Below are 25,423 nucleotides of genomic sequence, written 5' to 3' on the forward strand. Positions count from 1 at the left end.
ATATTCAATAATTTTATTTGGATTTTATCTGGATAAAAAAAAATATCCAGGGGACATTGTTGGGATCTAATTTAATCATATGTAGGATATCCCAGGGATATCCCAGGGATTTATTTTTGGATGTCCTACGGATATCTGAAAAGCGGACATTCGGATATCCCACGGATGCCCTACGGATATCCTATGGCTTTGTACAGACATCCCAGGGATATCTGAAAATCCTTTACATTACATCCCACGGACATCCGTAGGATGAAATTTTGCTATGTGGGATATAACGTGAACTATAGATCTTCAAAATACTGGTAGTGGATTACAGAATGCAGCCTATATATAACCTTTTAACTAATTTAATAAAAACATTGTAAACATAATAGAACAAAAAAAATTTAATAGAACAAAAAGATGTAAAAATCTTGAACATTATTATATAACTAAAAATGTATATTTTAAGAAACAATTAACAAATAAACAGGAAACATTTTTATACATATTATATTTTATACATTTATATTTTTTTATTTACAGTACATTTTTTATACTTGCAATACAAAAATGGAAATAATATCTGGGAAAAGAAAGGGCAGTTATTTGTATATATATGAAGGATCCCACATAGCAAAATTTCATCCTACGGATGTCCGTGGGATGTAATGTAAAGGATTTTCAGATATCCCTGGGATGTCTGTACAAAGCCGTAGGATATCCGTAGGGCATCCGTGGGATATCCGAATGTCCGCTTTTCAGATATCCGTAGGACATCCAAAAATAAATCCCTGGGATATCCGAATGTCCGCTTTTCAGATATCCGTAGGACATCCAAAAATAAATCCCTGGGATATTTCTGGGATATCCTACATATGATTAAATTAGATCTCAACAATGTCCCCTGGATATCTTTTTTTATCCAGATAAAATCCAAATAAAATTATTGAATATAGGATGGTGTTAATAATCCGATCTTATATTCAAAATCATTTTAAAACATTCAACAAAATGGTTGCGCAACATTATTTCATTAGTTGAATGAAATCATAAGAAGATTCTAAATATAAAATCGGACTATAAATACCACCCAGAAAAATATTTATTTTAAATATTTATTTAAAATGTCTTTAAAAAATATATTTTTTAAAAAGATTTAAACAGAAATTGTTTAGTTTTAAGTTAAGAAAGCAATAAAACAGTAATCTTAATAAGTAATGTTTCTCTCTTTCTCTCTCGAAAAAGTTCATATTAATTATTTATATTTTAAAAAATTACGACAATCTCGCTTTAATGACACCACTATCAAGATATTGTTTTATTACTACTTTTTATTACTCCTTTAAAACTAAACAATTTTTGAAACATTTTTTCAAAATACATATTTTTTCAAATATTTTATATAGACATTTGACATGTATGTATCTTTATGAGCATAAAGGAAAGATTATTAGCAAAATTTCTTCAAAATAAAAGCTTCTATTATATTACATTATTTTAAGAAATAGACATATTTCAAAAAAGGTAAAGTACGTATAAGTAATATAAATAATAGTACATTTGAAGCACATTTTATTATAAAATATGTAATTTTTTTTTAAATTTTTTATTTACTATATAATGTAAAAATAGTCACAATAAAAATAAAATTTGTATATATAAAAACAAAAGCTAAAGATACGTCTTGTACATTTTAAAATTGCACTAGTCACTGTTAAATATAAATTAATAAACTTAATATTACTAAAAATTATAACTAAATATGAATAATATTACATACATAATATTGTGTACATAAAATCGCTAATATTATGTATGAATTATATACATGAACAAAATATAAAGAAAAGTATTAAATATTTAATTGTGCAGCATACAGTTTTTTTATTTTTTCATTTGCATGACGAAGCCATGATTTTATTGGTTCCGAAATTTCATGTTCGGTAGCTTGCGGGTATTTTAATTGAGAACTGCACCTACAAATACGTATAAACATTTATATAACATAAATATAAACATATACTTCTCAACATATTTTTAATTTTTTTAAACCAGATGTTTAATGAATTAGATGGAAAGTTAATCTAATTTTTATAATTTAATAACTAAATCTAATATATGTATTATATATATAGTATATGCATTATGTATAGGTTTATTAGTGTAAATATCTATGTGTTTAAGTGTGTGTTTATGTGTTTGTATGTGTGGGTATATGTATGTACATATATACTTACTGATAACAACTGAGCAAAGTTTTAAATCCGAAAAGCTTTTGTTGTTTTTCTTTCTATACCAACTATACTCTTTCGCAATAATTATTGTAAAAATTCGTTTTATTATATTTAAAATTAACTGCTTTAAATTTTTACCACCAATTGTTGAAAGTTTATTTATCTAAGAGAATAAAAATGTGATAGATGTCATATAAATAAGCAGATATATAAATAACTTTAAAATTTAATAAAATTTAATAATTTAACTTTTTAAAAACTTTATAAAAAATTAATGTACATAATATATAATTAATATTTATATTTATTTTACCAAGTTATTACGATAATTATTATCGATGAGAGCCTCTTCTAATTGATTTAAAGCGTCCTCACTTTCTATTGGAAATTGTGACATTACATTTATTTCATTGTTTTCTGTAGAAAAGTGTGTTGTACTGTTATTTTCATTACGTTCCCATTGTTCATAAAAATCTAATTGGTTTTGTATAATAAAATCTAACTTCTGCTTAAGCACAGAAAAGTTTCTATATTACATTGCGTTTGAATTCATGAAACTCTAAAAACAAAACATTCAAATAAGTACCAGATTAAACAATAGATATATTTTTATTGGAGAGTTGCCGAAGAATATTTTGTGAATCTATAATATAAAAGTTTGTGATTGTAGTCCAATAAGTAATGCTATAACATCTTATTTGTAGAAACAAAGATATTTACACCTGGTAGTGGCTTAAAAATTAATTGTTTAATACTATTTTTTAATTCTTTTATCTCGTTTCTTTTAAAACAGTAATTTGTTTTAAAATTATCTTTATTAGACATTTTTTTTTTAAATATGTTAAGATGTTATACACACACATACACACACACAACATTTTAACTTTTTATATAAGTATCTGAAGAAGAATCGTGAATATAAAGTATCGTGTTATTTATCTAAATCAAAATATTAAAGTCAGAATATAATAGATATCTTTATTAATTTATGTGATAAATACCTGAAGAAAAATTAGAATTTTGTGAACTCATGAGCATTTTATCTTCTTCTTCTGATGAAAAGTTTTCTTTATTTTCGAGTACTTGATGACGTATTGTAGAATTTTTTAACACTTGGGATGCTTTTGGATAATTATCTAAAATAACAAAAAATGTAATAATAAAAATATATATAATTATAAAAAGTATTGTGCTATTTATCTAAATCACAGTATTAAAGTCAGAACATAGTACATATCTTTATTAATTTATGTGATAAATACCTGAAGAAAAATTAGAATATTGAGAACTCATGTGCTGCATTTCATTTTCCTGTGCTGATGAAAAGTTTTCTTTATTTTTATTTTCATGACGTAATTTAGAATTCTTCGAAATTTGTAGTACTTGTGGATAAGTATCTATTTTCCTTTTTTTCATAGGATTTTGAATTTCTTCTTCGCTACTTGATGATGAAAAAACTTTTGCTGCATAGAATCTTCTTCTATTTTTTAAAACTTTTGTATCTTCATCTGAATTTAAATCTGATAATTTTTCGGCTAATTTTAATTTCTCTTTTGCTTTAATAAAAGTATCTGAAAAAGATAACAATTAAAAATATTACTTTTAAAATTGTAAATAAAGATTTCCGCAACAAAAGTTTAACTTACCTGTACTTGTAAATATTCTTTTAACAGATATTATTGTTGAATTATTATTATTAAAATCTTTCATTTTTTCAACTGCTTTATCATATTCTTTCTGATTTGTTACATTTGGCCGATATATTGCGGATTTTTTTTACAAGTAAACCAATTGTTAGGTACAATTTGAAGACCATCTTCAAATTCGACAATGTAATACTTATTATTCATTTTGATTGTTGCCTGTATTTTAAGTATCTAAAAATAGTGAAGAAATTTATAACATTTAATATAAATTACGAATAATATTGCCAATTGTAAATGTATTACCCTGTACCACAGTGTCTGGTAATAATCACTCCAATGATGAAAGATAGATTATTTTGACAAATTTAGAGACAATTTTTCTTCATGGAAAATGTCATAAAAGATTATTTTTTCAAACTTCTAGTTTTTATCATTACATAACTTTGTATCTAAGCCTTAAATTCAAATTTTATTAAAGTAAATTTCACTTAAAATTAACTAAAGAATATAATGATGTTACTTTTTTAACTTCACAAAGTTTAGTTTACAAAAAAAATATTTTTTAAATTACTTATAACTTGAAAATTATTGATGTGTAAGGGAAATTGGTGAAAGGTTTCCCAATTAATATAAAATAAAATAATAATGTCAGGATAGATATATTAACACACGATAGTATATGTACAACTTGATTATCGATCTATTCCGTGGTAAACGACTTTCTGCTCTTCTCTGGCGATTCACGCGAGCTGCTCTCGCTCGCTCGTCTTGCCGGCCAACGGCCGCCGATGCCCGAACACGTCTTGACGTCGTGTTTTGGTCGATCGCTATTGTCTCGATCATCGCCACGAAAACACAACTCTCCTATACTTATTAGATTATGTTCTAACACTATATTCCTACATTATATTCCTACAGATGTATTATTGATAAACATTTTCAATTAAAAAAATCATCTTTAAATCAACCCTTAATCATTAGGCAATTATCATTTTATTAAAAACATTATTTTTTTATTTTCCTTATAAACACGCTTGAGAACGACTGCACTTTGCTCTCGTCGTTTTTTCTCCTTTATAATTTTGCCTTTATTATGTCCGGATGCTTCCCCGAGCCTTGTGTTTTCCTAATTGTTTATTTCTTTGTCGAAACGCCTCTCTTTCTCAACTTATCACAATTAATATATTACATGTAATATCCCTACAATATATGTACCAAGTAATATTATAATGCAATAGCATATACATATACATACTAAGTAATATTAATATAATATCATATACAACACATATTTATGTACATTTAATATAAATTATCATTTATTAATTATTCAATATGCAATAATGGTACAACGACAAATGTATCGTTTAAGTGTGGGATTATTAACATTTTCTTGTTGATATCCGATATGGGCCATGTACATAATTCAGACAAATTACTAACTATATAAATTTGAAGTAATGATGATAAGCATGGAATATGAAACAAATCTTTCTTAATCATAAATTTTTTGCCGATAGCAACTAAGCATTTTCTTGTGTTACAATATGCAATATTTTCAATTTTTATGATACTTTTATCTTTCATAAAACAACAATTATTAGCATTGTCATCCACTTTTATTGTATACTGTGAAATACTGATAATTTTATACTGTGGATTTATGCAGTCGTGAATAAGTGGACCATTATAATGTTTATTGCGTAATTGTATATCAGAACTTTTTTCGTGTGCCAAAATTTTATTACATGTAGCATTATTTTTTTCCATGTATCTTCTATGTAATTGTTGTAATGGTTTATCAGCTTTGCGAATTTCTTTTTTTTTATTTTTTGTAAAAAATTCTCATATTTGAAAGCACTAAATGAATCTAAAGTGCCATGTATTCGAACATCATCGCATAAATGAATCAAACCATGAACATTATGAGAAACATTGTATTCTCCATACAAAATTTTAAAACTATTAACATAATGAATTAATAATTCTTCAGCATAATTCAAATAATCCTCACATAAACTTTTACAGCATAAAATTCTAATAGCTACATGAAGTGTTAAAAAGTAATGATATAAATCGTTTGGAAGTATTCCTTGAAAAACAACAGGGCCTGTATATAATAAAATTTGCCTATATTCAGTTGCTTTCCATTGTTTCAAAAAATCCAAAGATCTTGGTTTTCTACAAAATTCAACTGGTATAGTCCGTTTAAGAGTTTCTAAATTGTTTGATATTGTTTGACATTTGTGATGTTGTAAACGAATTTCTAAGTCACCAGCTGTCCACATATATAAGCATTTTCTCATAATTCCAAGGCAAAGTAAATGCATGTAATCTAAAGGAATATTTTCCATAAAATCTAATCCTGGTATCTGTTTTAAATTAGTAGAGCCTAAATGAAAATTCTCATCTGTTTCATTTAAGAAATCCTCATTTGTTCTTTTTGTAGCATGAATATCTGCAAAACAAATACGTCTGTTTCTATATTCACCTTCAATTCTACATTTTGTGCAACTAAAGTAACCATTGTGACCTTTTATATTTAATATAAAAGATTTTGCAGGAGCATCGCATAAAATTTGTTTAATTTTAATATTGTTAAATTTCTCACACAGAAAAATTCCATTATTTATTAAGTCTGATATTTCTTCAATAAAATTTTGTAAAAATTTATTACAGTTTGTTGGTTTCTTAGAGCCATAATATGCACCAATTATAAAAACTTTTTTATATGGTAAAACACATCCTAAGATTGGCCATAATGATGATGTTGAAGATTTTGATAGAGGTAACCCATCGATATTAATTCCCAAATCTATAGTATTTATATTATTAAATCTATGATAATAGTTTCTAAAATATATCTCTAATGCAATACGAGCTCCAAAATGAGAATATAAACCAGGTAAAACAGTTTTGATATCGGTGTTTTTTGGCGTACTCAATAAAGTTCTAGGATCAACTGGTAAATTAGAAAAGCATTCATGACTACGAAGAATTTTAATAAGTTCCCTTAATGCTACATGATTAACATTGTTAATTACAGCCCAGTCACGTAATAAAGATTTAAAATTTTTCTTTTTTTCTACATTTTCAATATTTAAATTAATTAAATGATCTACATCATTTCTTATTTTATTTGATTCATTGGAGTTATTTGATTCATTTGAGTCATTTAATTCATTTAATTCATGCAGTGATGCGATATTTCCCACAGCGGTCCCGGCTCCGCTGCCTCACACAACCTTACAGAAGCGCTACGTCACGTATCCGTGTGAGCTCGGCCGTTCAACCAATGGAAGAGAGCGAACGTCTCCCTTCCACCGAGCCGACACAACAGACGATAAATGCATGCTACTTGCATGTTAAAAACAAGCGTTTCTGATTCAGAAAAGAAATTCTGAGGCGAGTGGCTGGAATATTAGAGATCACCTGTTCGAGACCTGCTTCGTGCAACTTTTTTTTCTTTTTTCCACATTTGTTTCTAACATAGTAAATTATTAGATAATATTTTTTTGCCCAAAAAAATAATATTTTCTATTTATTATTAATATTCGCATATATTAAACTAACAATTTTAGAAATAATACAGATCTGCTATTGTTAATAGAAAAATGAAGTTATTTTACAATGTTGCAACAAAGTGCTAATTTAACATATGTGAATATTTTTAATAAAGATAAAATAATTTCTTTTAGCCAAAAACATTATCTAATAATTTACTTAAAATAAATATCGAAAAAGGAAAAAAAGTTACAAAATCACAGTTTTCAAACACGAGATTTTTAATATTCTTGCCATTCGCCTTACTCGTTTAGCCATGCTTGTTATTTTACATTTATCAACATGAGAGATTACACGCCTGCAAAGCTTTTAATTATTTATTTTAAACTACTGCATATTAGCAAGATTACAGTAACTACATATACATGTACTGTGGAGATTAGTGGAGGAACACAGTAGCATATTAAAAATGCAGTCAAATAGATATAGATTGGTAATTTTATTAGTACTATTAATAAGTAGTGGTCTTCCGCACCACCTTTGAGGTTTCACTTATGGCGCGTTTGATTTTTTTTAAGTGGATCGTCGCCTGGAACCCTATTGTACCACTTTTTTTTACACCTGTTATTTACAGGTTAAAATAATTTACAGTAGTTGACACTCTATTTTTGTATCTATATACTTACTGTACTTTGTATACTCACTGTACTTGTACTTTTGCGCGTTGCGCGTATATTGGCGAGTTGGGAAAATTACTTTATAATTTTTTATAAATACAAAATATATTTTGTATTTATTATGCCTGCAATGCTATCAAGAGTAATGAGAAATACAAGGTGTCCCATTTTAAACAATCCACTCAAATATCTCAGAAACACTATGTCAACTATGTATTTTTTTACACCAATTGATTCCTCTCATTATTTTGTGCATAAAAGTGTTGATGTAAGATAACTGAAAAATAAATATTTAACGAGATATTTTATAGTTTATGTAAAATTATGTAAAATTAAAGTATAAAATATTTAGTAAACAATTCAATTTTTGGTCATCCTAGTTTTATAACTTTTTACGACAAATATTATGAGAAATCGATTTATATAAAAAAATTAAAGTGGTTCCATTTAAAAAAACAAAAATGACCTTCAAATCTCAGAAGCGCTTCCATCCAAGGTCAAACAAATATCCCTATATTTTTTCTCTCTCCAAATCCTACAACTTTTATTTAAAAAATTTTTTTATTTAACTCGGTGTTTCTGAGATATTTGAGTGGATTGTTTAAAATGGGACACCTTGTATTTCTCATTACTCTTGATAGCATTGCAGGCATAATAAATACAAAATATATTTTGTATTTATAAAAAATTATAAAGTAATTTTCCCAACTCGCCAATATACGCGCAACGCGCAAAAGTACAAGTACAGTGAGTATACAAAGTACAGTAAGTATATAGATACAAAAATAGAGTGTCAACTACTGTAAATTATTTTAACCTGTAAATAACAGGTGTAAAAAAAAGTGGTACAATAGGGTTCCAGGCGACGATCCACTTAAAAAAAATCAAACGCGCCATAAGTGAAACCTCAAAGGTGGTGCGGAAGACCACTACTTATTAATAGTACTAATAAAATTACCAATCTATATCTATTTGACTGCATTTTTAAAATGCTACTGTGTTCCTCCACTAATCTCCACAGTACATGTATATGTAGTTACTGTAATCTTGCTAATATGCAGTAGTTTAAAATAAATGATTAAAAGCTTTGCAGGCGTGTAATCTCTCATGTTGATAAATGTAAAATAACAAGCATGGCTAAACGAGTAAGGCGAATGGCAAAAATATTAAAAATCTCGTGTTTGAAAACTGTGATTTTGTAACTCTTTTTCCTTTTTCGATATTTATTTTAAGTAAATTATTAGATAATGTTTTTGGTTAAAAGAAATTATTTTATCTTTATTAAAAATATTCACATATGTTAAATTAGCACTTTGTTGCAACATTATAAAATAACTTCATTTTTCTATTAACAATAGCAGATCTGTATTATTTCTAAAATTGTTAGTTTAATATATGCGAATATTAATAATAAATAGAAAATATTATTTTTTTGGGCAAAAAAATATTATCTAATAATTTACTATGTTAGAAACAAATGTGGAAAAAAGAAAAAAAAGTTGCACGAAGCAGGTCTCGAACAGGTGATCTCTAATATTCCAGCCACTCGCCTCAGAATTTCTTTTCTGAATCAGAAACGCTTGTTTTTAACATGCAAGTAGCATGCATTTATCGTCTGTTGTGTCGGCTCGGTGGAAGGGAGACGTTCGCTCTCTTCCATTGGTTGAACGGCCGAGCTCACACGGATACGTGACGTAGCGCTTCTGTAAGGTTGTGTGAGGCAGCGGAGCCGGGACCGCTGTGGGAAATATCGCATCACTGGATTCATGTAACATGTCGAATATGTCAACATTGTCACTTAATTCATTTGATTCATGTAACATGTCGAATACGTCAAAATTGTCATTTCTAGTTCTATTGTATGCAATCTCTCTACGATGGTCAGATTCATTCACACAAGATGATGTATTAGCACTTGTACTAGGCAATGTACACAAGTTAGATAGTCTTTCTTGATCTCCAAATTCTAGCAAATTAATTTCAGTTTGCACGAGTCTTCTCAAATGTCTACTTGACATTTCATCTAGCCGTTTGCGTTTATTTTTGTATCTTTCCATTTTTTGTAATTTTCTTGAAAAAAAAAATTATTTTTTAGCTTCTTAATTAAACTATAAAATTGTAACTTTTAAATTCATAAAGAAAAAATGTATACCAGACAAATTATAAATTGCCTATCAATTTTATCTTTCTACAGAATAATTTAGTTATTTCATATATATGTATATTTTATAATGACATTATATAATCTTATTAATTATTAGACCTATCACAATGCCAGGCAACAAGAATAGAAACAAAAAATAACTTTGAAAAAGAGAGATCTTTTTTCTCTTTCTTTCTAAGATTATTTCCTGTTGCCTGGCATTGTGAAACAGGCCTTTATTTTTTTATTTTCCAATGTAATGCAATTAATCTTTCATATGCTATATTATTGTTTTATATTTATAAAGTAAGTAAAAAGTAAAATCGATTTTAAGAAAATTAGAAATATACATAAATCTTTAATAATGTAATATGTCACAATAATATATATGTACAATTCTTGCTAGTTTTACACGAATTAGTAATAGCTTAGTTCATGTAAAAACTAGCAAAAATTGTACATATTGCGCATATATGCGTATGTGTGTATATATATATATATATATATATATATATATATATATATATATATATATATATATATATATATATACAATATACGTAGTATATATTCAATTGTTCATAAGTTACACATTCACTAAATTTATTAACAAAACAAACGTTTATATTTCCTACATATACATAATTCTTGTTATTTTTCAAAGAACTAGTTATTCTTAAAGATTCATTATGTTACCTTGTTTATGCCATAAGTTAAGAATATTATGTTACCTTGTTTACGCAATAATTAATGATGACTTAAATATTAGTACCTATAGTCCCTTTTTTACTGTAAATAAGCAAACTCCTCCGGCAATATAATTTAAAACAATAATGTTGAATCCTATTTTCACAATACTATACATATACATAGTATTACATACGTAAAACTAACTTATTTGTAGAAATTATATATATTTATATATATATATTTTTACAATTATATATATAATTGCTATAAATATATATATATATATAGCACAAAAAGTAATATAAAATATATAAATAAAAATTGTAGTAGTGGTGTTTTACTAGCCAACGTCTCTCAAACATAACCTTATTTATGATATATATAGAAAGATGATTTGATATAATAATTTTATGCGTTTGATATAATAATTTTAAATTTTAATAATTACCTGTCAATTTAATAATTCCTGATGTCTTATATGTTATCGCTTATGCGCCTTTTTCCGTTTTTTAAGGGAAAATCACAGCACAAAACTCACACTTCACTGCCTGCGTTAATCTCAATGTTCACCGATCTAGAATTCGATTCGAGTTGTCGATCCGAGAAAGGTTAGGTAATCAAAAAGCGGTAGTCTTATACAGTGATGAGAGAAAGTTCGGTAACGGTCAAATATCATGGAAAATAATGATTATGGAAGAAAATGTTTAATACAAAAGTTTTAGTATATAAAGTGGTCTATTATATGGTTATATTGAAATGACCTTCATGTGACCTTGAAGGAGACCGCGAAGGTCAACTTTGAAATCTTAAATGAAAACTCCTATTTTCTATTACATATTCTTAAAGCTGGTGTCAAGACGTTTCCAAAACACTATAATGAAGTTATTTTTTATTACATACTTTTCGAGTTATGAGGCTTGAAAGTTACAGCATTTTGACATAAAATACAAAATATCTTGTAAAACATTCAATTTTCGGGAATCTTACCTTAATACTTTTATGCATAAAATAATGAGACGAATCAATTGATATAAAGAAAACACATTGTTGCTTTTAAAAAAAAATATGTAATTTGCAACATGCAGCTGCATATTTTTTTTTAAAAGCAACTATGTGTTTTTTTTATATCAATTGATTCGTCTCATTATTTTATGCATTAAGTATTAAGGTATTAAGTATTAAGGTAAGATTCCCGAAAATTGAATGTTTTACAAGATATTTTGTATTTTATGTCAAAATGCTGTAACTTTCAAGCCTCATAACTCGAAAAGTACTTAATAAAAAATAACTTCATTATATTGTTTCGGAAATGTCTTGACATCAGCTTTAACAATATGTAATAGAAAATAGGAGTTTCCATTTAAGATTTCAAAGTTGACCTTCGCGGTGTCCTTCAAGGTTACATGAAGGTTATTTCAATATAACCATATAATAAACCACTTAATATACTAAAACTTTTGTATTGAACATTTTCTTCCATAATCATTATTTTCTAAGATATTTGACCGTTACGGAACTTTCTCCCATCACTGTATATACTGGCTTCTCGAACCAAGAACTCGATGACCAAGTTCTAGTATCGTCATATAATAGAAATAAATACTTTCTCTATATATACTTGTACTTTGATCTTAACAAATGGACGGATTAAAATTATATTGGTATGTTATATGTGTGTCTACGCATGCACACAAAATTAAATTTGTTCTCTGTTCAAATTAAGAAAAAAAATGTCTTACTAAAAAATATTTATGTAAGAAATCTTTTGCTAAATTTGAAAAAACAGCAATTTTAATGTACGTATATTTTTTGTACTAGAAATATCTTCAGGAAATCCTACGAATAACTATTTATTATCGATCTGTATCGTTCGGATCATTTTGATCAAAATGGGATGTCCTGCGGAGATCGTTCATAGATATCCACAGGACATGCTACACGGGATACCCTCAGGTAATCCTACGGATAAACGTTTTGCTCTGGATCAAACTGGGACCATTTCGATCAAATTGAGATGTCCTGGGGAGATCTTTGCTATGTGGGACTATAACAAACAAAGAAATATTTGATACTGTTTCTCGAAAAAATCCAAAAGCCGCAGCTTTTATTTCATATAATGCTATGAGAAATCAGTTATCAAAAGAAAAAATCAAAATGCGTCCTTCATTACCTTCGAATGTGTATGAGCTTGACAATTTGCTTCAAGGTTATGAACCTACAAAAAATATTTATAAAGGCTGTGTTATATCTGAAGATAACAAATATTCCTACATATTTACCACTGATAAGCTTCTAAAAATATTAGAGAAATGTTCTGAAGTTTTTATTGATGGTACATTTTCTGTAAGTATTAATCACTAGCATTTTATATTTGTGATTAAAGAGTATTACTTTTTTGGAATATTATTTGTAGATAATTATAATTGAAATATTGTTATAATCATATATAAATATATATTATTTTAGGTTGTACCTAGAGCACCAAACTTTGCACAACTATTTTCAATACATGTGCGGTACATGGATAAGGTATTTTGATTTTGATGACAAATGATTATTAATTCCATATACTTTTATTTCATATATACTCTTTTAAAAATGTTTTCTCATTTTCTTTTTAGGGTATTGCAGTAGTATTTATTTTGTGTGAAGCCAGAACACAATTAGTTTACAAATCCATATGGAAAGAAATTATAAAACTGGCACCTGGTCTACAATGTAATTTGCGTTTCATAATGATGGATTATGAAAAAGCATCGATGAACGCTGTCCATGAACAATTTCCCCATGCATCTCTACGAGGCTGTTGGTTTCATTACTGTCAAGTATGTCAAATATTTATTATTAACAAAACTATCAGTTGAGATTACTTATATTATTTATTTCTAATATTTATGTAGTATTTTATAAATATAGTCATTTATATATGTAAAAAAATTGCAAAAAATAGTTATATATATTAATAAATTATTTAAAAAACATTTAAACACTTATGAAATATATTATTATATATTTTATTATTTACATTTTATTAATTATATATTTTATGTTTACTTTGGTAGGCTGTTCTAAAAAAGTGGAAACGATTAGGACTTTTAAAAGCACCACGTAAAACAGTATCCATGGCAATGACATTAGCATTAGCACCATCAGAAATGTTTGCAGAAGGCTTAAACCTCATGCAGACAATTGCGGATGAAGAATCTGATAATTACCCTAATATATTGCTCTTTATGAAATATATGAGAAACACATGGCTTCCAATATCGAAAAAAACAAGTGTATATGGATGCCCAATTAGAACCAATAATTTTGTAGAATCATTTCATAATATCATGGCGCAAAAGATGCAAACAGTTCATCCGAATCTTTGGATATTTTTAGGTACTTTCTCTTAGTTTTATTTTAATATATAATATAAATACAATATATACAATGTATTTTAATATAATATACAGTATATTAAATTTTAAAATGTTTATATTTTTAATTAAAATATTACATTTTTATAGATAATATTTCTAAATTAATAACAGATCAAGAAATCAACTACAATCGTTTATTGAACGGTCTACAAATAACAAGAAATCGTTGTCGATTCAATAAATATAAAAATACAAGGATACAAGAAGCACAAAATTTGTTGTGTGTCGAAAGACTACAACGAGATATTTTAATTTAGCAACGCTATTGTTTAAAGAATTAGCAAATAAAACTTTCAATTCGAAACACGTTCTTAGAAAGACGAATAAGGTATTTAAAATTAACAAAGATATTGACCAATGCTATTCTTTAAACAAGTAATTAAACGCTGAGGCGTTAACCGTATGAGGAAACGATCGGCGGATTGCCTCACAAACAAGCGAAGCAGATCAGCATTCAAGGAAAAGCAGACGTTGCTAACCTAGATACTGATCTGTATAAAAGAAGGTGACTCGATTGTCACCACGGGTTTTTTAAGTTTGATCTAAGCACGAGCTGCACGTCGGTATCGCGAACTCCGAGTTTGTATCTTACGCGATCGTAACGACTGTGAGGAAGCCGTTAAATAAAGTGTACGCGAGTGCTAAGTGAATAAAGATATTTTATTTCTCATTGAACATCGTTCAATAATCATCTCCCTTGGATCAACCCCCTTGGCCCTACACGACGGATCCCGAATCCTGCGTTGGCCCGCGACAAGAGATCTTTGAGTCACAGGGCACGGCGTAACAATTTTGGTGGCAGCGGTGGGATCTGTCTTCTTCACCGTAGTCCGGTTGTTGGTGGACACCTTGGTGGACTGGGCACGGCAGCAGGACCAAGACGATCAACCCAAGGGAACAGCGTGGCCGAAAATAACACGGAAACTAGAAGTGCGAAAAGTGAAAGCGAGAAAAGAAAATAAAATCTCCACGAGGAAGCGGTCCAGTCAAGGCAGTTCGAGCAATAAGCAGCTGAGAAAGTCCGACGGAGCACAACGACCAAGCAGAGTCAGCGAAATCCGAGCAAGGGCCACTGCACAGCGAGAACGGAACGTGACCTACCTCACCGCGAAGCACTGGGCAGCGAGCAACGCAACACCATGCGAGCGAGCGTATTAATGTAAGTCGAAATAAAGACACATTAGTAAAATAAGAGCGAATGTCCGAAAGACGCGAAGGACACGGTTTTCCATATTGGCTAGGCGGTAATCCGAGTCAAAACGACCCCAGTTTACAACCGAATCAATCCTGGTTGTTAAGCGACCAAGGACGACGCGCAATAAACACCTTGAGTAACCCCGAGAGGGAACCGCGCGAAACACCGCGAGAATTCGTAGTAAACGATAGAGACGAAAGCGTCGCGAACGTCGACGAAAACGTTGAAACAACGCGAGAATATTCTTTCCGCGAATTAGATAACAGCTTAATATCCGGAGTAAGCGAGGATTCGCGCCAGGATAGGCCTACAACCACGAGGCCATTGAGTAGAATATCGGAGCGCACTGAGACTGCATCGACTACGTACGATAGTAGTATCTTTGATCCGCGAGAATTAAACAACGAAATAACAATGGCACAACCGCCAAACGACGTAACCGCACGAATTGAGGACGGAGAGCCTCCGCGGCGATAGATCAACATAGACGGGAATGTGACCAATGCCACAAACGACATACAAGAGAATTTAATAGAGACACAGATCGGAGTACTAGCAGACGCGATAAACGAGATACGAGCGCAAACGCAAGTGCTGCAAGAACATTTACATGAACAGATACTTAACTTGCACGAACGATTTAACGCACAAATATACGGTATACAAGGGCAGCAACAGGGATCAACTAGTAACCGTGAATTAAATAACGCGTCACGTGGAACGATGAACGCACCAGAAGTAAACGTATCGTACGGCCAAGGCCCCGCTGACGTAAGGAATAGGCCAACCCATTCTAACAATTATATGCAGTTGAAAGAAGCCCGAAGCCTAATACCGGAAATCGACGGGACAGCACCAAATAGAATACAGGAGTTTTTAAGTGCTAGTACCTACGCGATGGAAAGCATAGATCCAACAGAGGAGCTACAATTACTCAAGGCTATACTGTGCACAAAACTGAAAGGAAAAATCTTACTTGATTTCCAAACGAGAAATATTCAATCGTTCGCCCAATTAAAACAGGAAATAGAAAGGGGTTATACTACACATAAAAGTGTTACGCACCTACAATTAGAGTTCAATACCCTGAAGCAAAAACAAGGTGAAAGTGCTCAAAACTTTGGTTCGAGAGTGGACCAACTCGCTATGAAACTCTATGAATCGATGATAGAGGGAAAAACTCACACGATTATGGAGAAAAACACTATTAAAAACACCGTACAAAACTTGGCGTTACAAAATTTCCAGATAGGATTACAAGATAATATTAAAACTATTGTACGCGCAAGGAACTACGGAACGCTACAAGAGGCTATTGCTGTGGCAACGGCTGAGGAAAAATTACAAGGACCAAGCCCAGCGTTAAATAAATATAATGCCTATTATAAAACCACGAATAAAGCGCGGGAAAAGACACCGCAATGTGCAAAGTGTGGAAAATGGGGGCATATCGGGCGTGAGTGCCGTACAAGTCATTTTGCGAACCGATTCAGTTTACCGAAGGCTGACGGACAGTAGTATAGCTATGCCGGTTCTAACTCAGGCATCTGAGGGGGTGCGCGGGTGAAGGGGGGGAGAGGTTGAGGGGAGGGGGTAATGACGTCATCGTTTTGGAGGGGAGGGGGTAATGACGTCATCGTTTTGGAGGGGAGGGGGTAATGACGTCATCGTTTTGGAGGGGAGGAGGTAAATTTGGAGTGGAGGGGGTGACGAGGGAGGTGCGGGGAAGAGGGGAAGGTATCGGATTACAGGGGGAAGAGGTTGAGGGGAGGGGGTAATGACGTCATTGTTTTGGAGGGAAGGGGGTAATTTCGGCGTGGAGGGGGTGACGAGGGAGGTGCGGAGGAGAGGGGAAGGTATCGGATTACATAAATTCCTGGAAGAGATAAGGATTCCTGGAAGAGATAAGATAAGGATTGTTTATATAAACATGAGTCATATAGAGATAAGGATTGTTTATACAAAGGGTATCGGATTACACTGCGTCAGCACTTTTGGAGTGGAGGGGGTGACGAGGGAGGTGAGGGGGAGGTGCGGGGAAGGTATCGGATTACATAAATTCCTGGAAAAGATAAGATAAGAATTGTTTATATAAGCATGAGTCATAGAGAGATAAGGATTGTTTATACAAAAATGATTCATAGTTCCGAGAATTGTTTATATCCTTTGCAGGTTCGTGCAGGTTTTAGCGTGACATCATCGCTATTTTTCGATCATAGGTCCTTAGGCAGCCACTTTTAGGCGCCATGTTGCCAGATTTCAATTTGCGTGACATCATCGATATTTTTAATTAGTGTCGTGTGCGACGAGCGGGTATAAAAAGCTCGTGAAAAAATATAAATTGTCACAGTTGTTCAAAATGGAGCGCGATCTCACCATACGAGCAGTGAATATCAAAACGTTGGGAGAGTTTCTCCCATGGGACTACGAGTGCGACGAGTACCTCGATTCTCTGAGGGAAAAATGTCGCAAGAGACAACGAACCGGAGTAGTGAACTCTCTGGTGGCGCAAATTGTGCGTCTGGAGGGTGTGAGGAAGATCATTCAAGAGTTTTGTGCCCATCGGTGCTGGATACGGCGGATACGAGAAGAAGGGCTACACGTGGAAGGAGATCGAGACGGCGTTTAGGAACCGTGTGCTGACGGGTGCGGTTGTCAATCACGAATACATCGATCCTCGTGAATTTTTGGGAGAGATAAGAAATACCGTCATCGAACGGATCCAGGGCGTCATGATGGAACACAACAGCGTCAAGATTAACACCGCGTTCAACGGGGAATTCATCGCGGGCGACAAGACTGCCGTGAAGACCATCGCCACGAAGAATCAAGAGATATATCTAACATCTGATCTAAACGAGTGGTACACGAAGCATGTGGTTGACGTCATACAGGCATCTCTGGAGGAGTTTCAGGAACGTGATAGCGGATGGGCGTTGTCACGTATCCTGAACCTAACAATCAACGTCAACAAGTTGAATCCTCTACGCGCGGGATGCCACATCGAGTTACCGCGGAAAATTATGTTAAAAAAGGCGGTGGTCAACGTGAAATCAAATGATAATGCGTGCTTCGCGTGGGCAGTCGTCGCCGCTCTATATCCGACGAAAAGAAATTCGGAAAGGACGATAGAATACCCACATTACTCAACGGTGCTCAACCTGTGCGGCATAGAGTTCCCCGTGACGCTTCCGCAAATATCAAAATTCGAGAAACTGAACACCATCTCCGTCAACGTCTTTACCACCCAAGACTCCAAAATCGTCCCTCTGCGGCTCACCGACGACAAAAAGGAGAAGTACGTCAACCTGCTCTACGTGTGTAAAAACAACGATGCACACTTTGCGTGTATAAAGAACCTGCCGCGGTTGGTGAGCTCACAACTGAGCAAGCACACACATAAAATGTACATTTGCGATCGGTAAGTAAAAAGATGCGTATAAAATAAATCAATATTTTTATTCATAGTTTTAATCAAATAAATTATTACAGGTGTCTACACTACTTTTATACACGGGAGAAGTTGTCAGTCCACAGCGTCGATTGCGGGAAAATGAACGATTGCGCTGTCGTTCTCCCCAGCGAGGACGACAAGTGGCTGACGTTCCGCAATTACAACCGGAAGGAGCGGCTCCCGTTTGTTGTATACGCCGATCTCGAATGTACGCTCGAGAAGAAGGATGGACAAGACGGCACCACATACGCCTATCAGCATCACAATGTGTTTAGCGTAGGATATTATGTAAGTTGCACGTACGATAATTCTTTATCCGGGTATAAGTCGTATCGCGGTGAGGATTGCGTGGCGTGGCTCGTCAATGAACTGCACGATTTGGCGCACCGCGTGAAAGCGATCCGCACCACCATCGTTCCCATGGCGGATCTTACGCCGGAGGAATCGGAAAAATTCCGTAGCACCGCGACGTGTCACGTGTGCGAGAAACCGTTTACACCGGACGATACGCGGGTGCGCGATCATTGTCATCTTACCGGGCGTTATCGAGGTCCCGCGCACTCGTCGTGCAATTTAAATTACAAAGACTCCCACGTTATCCCGGTGATATTTCACAATTTATCCGGTTACGACGCGCATTTCATCATCAAAGATGTTGCCAATGCTTTCGAAGGCAACATTGATTTACTGCCGCTGACGAAAGAACGTTACATTTCATTCACTAAAAACGTTAAAGATACGGAGGATGAAAATTCCAAAATTTGCGTGAAATTACGATTTATCGATTCATTCAGATTTCTCAGTACAAGTCTTGAAAAATTAGCATCTTATCTGACAACGGACGAATTAAAAATTACACGATCGGAATTTAGCCATTTATCCGCGGAACATTTCAATCTGCTTACTCGGAAAGGTGTGTTTCCCTACGAGTACGTCGACTGCGTCGACAAGCTCCGGGACACAAGCCTACCATCGCGCGAATCGTTTTACAGCTCGCTCACCGGAGAAACAGTATCCGAGAGCGATTACGCGTACGCGACAAACGTCTGGCAAACCTTTTCGATCGAAGATCTAGGTCAATACAGCGATTTGTATTTGAAAACAGACGTTCTTTTGTTGGCGGATATTTTCGAAAATTTCCGAAACACGTGTATAAAGAGTTACGGTTTAGATCCCGCTCAGTATTACACATTACCGGGGTACACGTGGGACGCTATGTTGAAGTACACGGGCATCAAGTTCGAGTTGCTCACAGACATCGATATGGTGCTGTTTGTCGAGCGCGGTATACGCGGCGATCTCAGCCAATGCTCCAACCGATACGCCGCCGCCAACAACAAATACATGTCATCGTACGATCCATCGGAACCGTCATCGTACCTAATGTACTATGATGTAAACAACTTGTACGGCTGGGCAATGTGTCAACCGTTGCCCTACGCCAAATTTCGATGGGTCGATGATGTCGCGAGCTTTGACGTAATGTCCGTTGCATCCGATTCGGCTACCGGTTACGTGCTGGAAGTCGATCTCGAGTATCCGGTGAATCTTCACGACGCGCACTCCGACCTGCCGTTCTGCCCGACGCGCGATAAGCCGGCAAGCTGGAGGTCAAGTTACTCGCAACGCTGTACGATAAGCAGCGTTATGTCATTCACTACCGTAATCTGCAGCAATGCGTGCTACATGGCCTGCGAATTGCAAAGATTCACCGCGTACTGCAATTCGCGCAATCTCCATGGCTCCGCGGATACATAGAACTGAATACACAGTTTCGGACACTCGCGAGTAATGAATTCGAGAAAAATTTATACAAATTGATGAACAACGCGGTTTTCGGCAAAACCATGGAGAATGTGCGAAATCATACGGATGTACGGCTCGTTACACAGTGGGAGGGTCGGTACGGAGCGGAGGCTATGATCGCGAAACCGAATTTCCACAGCCGAAGCGTGTTCTCGGAGGATCTAGTCGCCGTAGAGTTGCGAAAACTCGAAGTGAAATTCGACAAGCCGATCTACGTGGGTATGTGCATCCTCGACATATCCAAGACCTGCTTGTACGAGTTTCACTACGAGTACATGTCGCCTCTCTACCGCGACAATTGCAAAATTATGTATACCGATACCGACAGTCTGATATACTTTCTACAATGCGAGGACGCGTATCGGGATATGAAACGCGATATTTCAAAATTTGACACGAGCGACTACTCCGAGAACAACGTTTACGGTATACCGCGCGCCAACAAGAAAGTACCCGGTCTGATGAAAGACGAGAACAACGGCGCGATCATGACGGAATTTGTCGGACTGAGAGCGAAGATGTACGCGTTGAGAGTCACCGGACAAAAAGATGTCAAAAAAGTTAAAGGCGTAAAGAAAAATGTAGTCGCCAGAACTATAATGTTCGACGATTACACTCGGTGTCTCAACGACGAAATCGAGCTAACACGGCGTCAATCGTGCATCCGCTCAAAGATGCACGAGGTGTACACCGTGTCGGAGTCGAAGCTCGCGCTCAGTCCGTACGACGATAAGCGACACGTCGTATCCGAATCCACCGATACTCTACCATGGGGACATTACAAGATACAATTGTAAATAATGCTTAGTAATTTATATAGTTTAATATTTTATGTATTATTGTCTTTATTAGTTTTAAATGTATATATATTGTAACATGTTGTAGTAATAAAGAACATCATTGTATATAAATGTATAATAGTTTATTATAATGCAATGTAAAATATACATAGTAGTAGTAGTGTCTTTATTTTCCCCTTGGGGTTAATCCTCAGTACACATTTACTTAAACCTAACTTATAACTATCCTTACAATTATTCTTAACTCTAACCTTATTACTAAACCTACTTAAGACTATCCTTAAAATTATCTTATACTACTCCTGCCCTTATCCTCCCGACTGCGAGATCCGGGTCTAGACGCCCTGCCGTCCAACATGCTTTCATCCGGCTGCGCCCTTTCCCTTTTCCCTTCTACCTATACACACACACACACGCTCGCAGAGGTGACTTCCGTTTCCTCTCGCCTTTCTTATCTCCATCTTTTATTCCCGTTCCTTCCCCGACTCTCTCTCTCTCTCTCTCTCTCTCTCTCTCTCTCTCTCTCTCTCTCTCTCTCTCTCTCTCTCTCTCTCTCTCTCTCTCTCTCTCTCTCTCTCTCTCTCTCTCTCTCTCTCTCTCTCTCTCTCTCTCTCTCTCTCTCTCTCTCTCTCTCTCTCTCTCTCTCTCTCTCTCTCTCTCTCTCTCTCTCTCTCTCTCTCTCTCTCTCTCTCTCTCTCTCTCTCTCTCTCTCTCTCTCTCTCTCTCTCTCTCTCTCTCTCTCTCTCTCTCTCTCTCTCTCTCTCTCTCTCTCTCTCTCTCTCTCTCTCTCTCCTCTCTCTCTCTCTCTCTCTCACTCTCTCTCCCTCCCCCCTTCCCCTCTTCCTCTCCCCCTCTCTCCCTCCCACTCTCCTCCCTTTTCCTCTCCTCCTCTATCTCTCTCATCCACCATTCTCCCTCCCCCTCTTCTCCCAAAATCTTTCCCACTTGTTCCTGCCAACTTCCTCCTCCCTCCTTCCATTCCCTGCAACTCTCCCACGCATGCTCCCATGTCTCCTCCTCCGTTCCACATAACCTGCATTTCCTCTTCTCCTCCGTCTCCCAGTACCTTCCCTCCCTCATTTCACTTCCCAACCTAAACCTCGCCACTCTCCTCCATCTACTCTCTCCCCACCCCTTTTTAAGATAACCCGGTACCCCCTCTCCTATCACCTTTCCATACCATCTATTGTATCTTGATCCTCCTATCTTTTCCTCTCTTTCTCTCTCCTGTATCTCCCTGTCCTTTTTTCTAATCTCCCCATATTCTAAATCCTCTTTTTCCCTCCTTCCCTCCTCCTCCTCCGTCTCTATTCCCCTTTCCTCGAAGAACTTTCTCCTCTCTCCCTCCCATTCTGAGTTCGCCCTTCCCTTTCCTACTCTTTCCCTCATCTCCCCCCAGCACCTTCTCGCCAGCTCACTCCCCTTCCCCCCTTCCAGTCTTCTCTCAAAATCCCACGCCCTTTTCCCTGCTCTTCCTCTCAATTTTTCCCTCTTCAACTCCTCCCTTATCATATATCCCGGCGTTCTTCCGTCTACCCCCAACACCCACTTCATGTATCTCTCCTCCAATTTCTCCATCTTCTTTCTTTCTTTCCACCCCCATATTTCCGCTCCGTATCCCATCACCGTCCATACCAATCTGTCGAAAAGCCACATTCTCCTCCCCCAATCCTTCCCAAACCTTCTCTTACCTATCCCCCACACCTGCCCCATTATAGCCGCTGCCCTCTTTACTCTTTCTCTTACATGCTCTTCCTGTTTTCCGTTCCTCTTCAGCGTGTATCCTAAATATCTGAATTCCTTTACCTCTTCTATCACCTTCCCTCTCCACCTCCATACTTTCTTCCCCATCCTTCCTCCCCCCTTTCTAAACCTCAGAATCTTAGTCTTACCTAAATTTAGCTCCAGCCTCTTCCTTTCCAAATACCCCTCCAGCCTCTCTATCATACTCCCCATCTCCTCCTCATTCTCCGCCATCATGACTATGTCGTCCGCGTAAGCTAAGGTGTGTACTCTCCCTTCCCCCAACCTCACCCCTCCCCATCTGATCTTTCCCATCTCCTCCTCCAAATCCGCCGTTACCACATTAAAAAGTAGCGGGCTAAGTGGGCACCCCTGTCTCACCCCTCTTGCCGTCCAGAATGCCTCCCCCATTTCCCCTCCTACCCTTACCCTACTCCTCGTTTCCCTCATAATCTCCTCCACTCTCACTACCAATCCCTCTCTTATCCCACGCTCCCTCATCGCCTCCACCAAAACTCCCCTCTCCACTGAGTCAAACGCCGCCTTCAGATCGACAAACATTGCCACCATCCTTCCCTTCTTCTTTCCCAATTGCTTATTTACCAGATAATTTAACACATATATATTGTCGATCGTCCCCATTCCTCTCCTGAAGCCCGTCTGATTATGCGGCATTATTCCCCTACTCTCTATCTCCTCTCTCACTCTCTCCGCCAACACCATCACATACACCTTATACAAGGTCGGCATCATCGTCACCCCCCTATATTCCTCCACCTTCTCTCCCTCCCCCTTTTTCATTATCGGCACTATTACCCCCTCTTTCCAATTTTCCGGCCATCCCTCCCCTTTCCAAACCCTATTGCAAAATCCCCATACCCACTCCTCCAGTTCTTCCCCTCCATACTTCCATACCTCCGCTGGTATCTCATCAATCCCCGCCGCCTTTCCGTCTCTTATCGTTCTCAATGCTCTCCTTATCTCCTCCCTATCTATCTCCTCCTCCTCCTTTCCCTCCCCCTGTCCACTCCTCTCCCCCCCTCTAACCACCCTCCCTTCCACTCCCCCTAATATCTTCATAAAATGCTCCTTCCAATCTAGCATCCCTATTCCCTCATTTACTCTCTTCCTCCTCCTCCTCTCCCTATTTACAATCTCCCACACCTCACTCTCTCTTCTCGCCTCTTCCGCTCGTCTTTCCCATCTTCTGTTCTCCTCCTCTTTCTTCCTTTTACACAGTTTCCCATATTCCCGCTTCTCCCTTTTATACCTCTCTCCCTCCCCCCCTTTCCTCCTCCAATCTCTTAATTCCTTCCTTACCCGCTTCTTTTCTCTTACACATTCCTCATCCCACCATCCTTTTTTTCTCTCTTCCCCCTTTCCCAATTCCTCTTCCGTCTCCTTCAACGCCTGCTTTATCCTGCTCTCCAAACTATCCCACTCCTCTCCCATCCCCTTCCCTTCTATCCGTATCCTTCCCATTTTTTCCGCAAACTTCTCTCTCCCTTCACGATCCCATATCCCCCTTCTGCCCCTACCCCCTTCTTCCCTCCCTTTCTTCCTCTTCACCTCCCCCCTTACCCATAACTCTACCGGGTGGTGATCCGAGTCCACCCTGTCTCCTACCCTCATCTCCTCTAACCTGTCCCTTATCTCCCCTTCCCCTATTATATAATCGATTACTGTGTTTCCCCTCCCTCCTGTGAATGTATACTCCCCCTCCCAGTCCCCTCTTATACTCCCATTAAAGATCTCCCACCCTCTTTCCTCTATATATTCCAGCAGCTTCCTCCCCTCTCTATTTATCTTCTTATCTTTCGATCGCCTTTTTCCCGTCTCCCCCTCCTCCTCCTCTTCTTCCCCTCTCACCCCTCCCCCCTCTCTTCCCGTTCTTGCATTAAAATCCCCCCCTATTATCTCCCTCACTCCCCCCTCTTTCTCCTCTACCCATTCTTCCATCCCCTGCAACGTCCTTTCTATTCCATCCCCCGCGTATACCCCTATTATCCTCCACCTCTCCCTACCTACTTTCACTCTCCCTACTACCATCCCATCCTTTTCTACCTCTATTTTTGACCCCTTCTCCCACAATTCCTTTCTGATTCCCATCACCATTCCCCC

General features: G+C 35.7%; 4 protein-coding genes across 9 annotated transcripts; 3 read left to right on the forward strand and 1 right to left on the reverse strand.

Moving 5' to 3' along the window:
• Window positions 1–543: 543 nt before the first annotated feature.
• On the reverse strand, window positions 544–11,442 carry LOC137001174 (uncharacterized). Of its 6 annotated transcripts, none has more exons than XR_010891291.1 (6): window positions 3,866–7,816; window positions 3,482–3,790; window positions 3,221–3,355; window positions 2,533–2,778; window positions 2,223–2,382; window positions 544–1,961 (listed from the first exon to the last, which is right to left on the reverse strand). XR_010891291.1 is itself a non-coding variant. In XM_067359539.1 (6 exons), exons 2-6 carry the CDS (start codon window positions 3,927–3,929, stop codon window positions 2,077–2,079), a joined length of 918 nt encoding a protein of 305 aa, XP_067215640.1. In that variant the 5' UTR covers window positions 3,930–4,096; window positions 11,328–11,442; the 3' UTR covers window positions 1,994–2,076. The 6 variants fall into 6 exon arrangements, 2 of the variants coding, with proteins under 2 accessions (XP_067215640.1, XP_067215639.1); XR_010891292.1 differs by lacking the exon at window positions 544–1,961 and having other exon boundaries at window positions 1,993–2,382; window positions 3,866–4,096; window positions 4,169–7,816; XM_067359539.1 differs by lacking the exon at window positions 544–1,961 and adding an exon at window positions 11,328–11,442 and having other exon boundaries at window positions 1,994–2,382; window positions 2,533–2,636; window positions 3,866–4,096.
• On the forward strand, window positions 11,437–14,979 carry LOC105667878 (uncharacterized). The gene is made up of 8 exons (XM_067359537.1): window positions 11,437–11,537; window positions 12,377–12,540; window positions 12,698–12,832; window positions 13,086–13,222; window positions 13,346–13,408; window positions 13,501–13,704; window positions 13,942–14,263; window positions 14,392–14,979. Exons 3-8 carry the CDS (start codon window positions 12,769–12,771, stop codon window positions 14,559–14,561), a joined length of 960 nt encoding a protein of 319 aa, XP_067215638.1. The 5' UTR covers window positions 11,437–11,537; window positions 12,377–12,540; window positions 12,698–12,768; the 3' UTR covers window positions 14,562–14,979.
• Window positions 14,980–17,130: 2,151 nt separating this feature from the next.
• On the forward strand, window positions 17,131–20,711 carry LOC137001132 (uncharacterized). The gene is made up of 2 exons (XM_067359395.1): window positions 17,131–18,920; window positions 18,992–20,711. The coding sequence occupies exons 1-2, from the start codon at window positions 18,232–18,234 to the stop codon at window positions 20,709–20,711; spliced, it is 2,409 nt and encodes an 802-aa protein (XP_067215496.1). The 5' UTR covers window positions 17,131–18,231.
• A 62-nt stretch (window positions 20,712–20,773) lies between these two features.
• Window positions 20,774–21,746, forward strand: LOC137001131 (uncharacterized). The gene has a single exon (XM_067359394.1). The coding sequence runs from the start codon at window positions 20,774–20,776 to the stop codon at window positions 21,554–21,556; it is 783 nt and encodes a 260-aa protein (XP_067215495.1). The 3' UTR covers window positions 21,557–21,746.
• Window positions 21,747–25,423: the final 3,677 nt, after the last annotated feature.

This window comes from Linepithema humile, chromosome 7, assembly GCF_040581485.1.
Source record: "Linepithema humile isolate Giens D197 chromosome 7, Lhum_UNIL_v1.0, whole genome shotgun sequence".
Taxonomy (NCBI): domain Eukaryota; kingdom Metazoa; phylum Arthropoda; class Insecta; order Hymenoptera; family Formicidae; genus Linepithema; species Linepithema humile.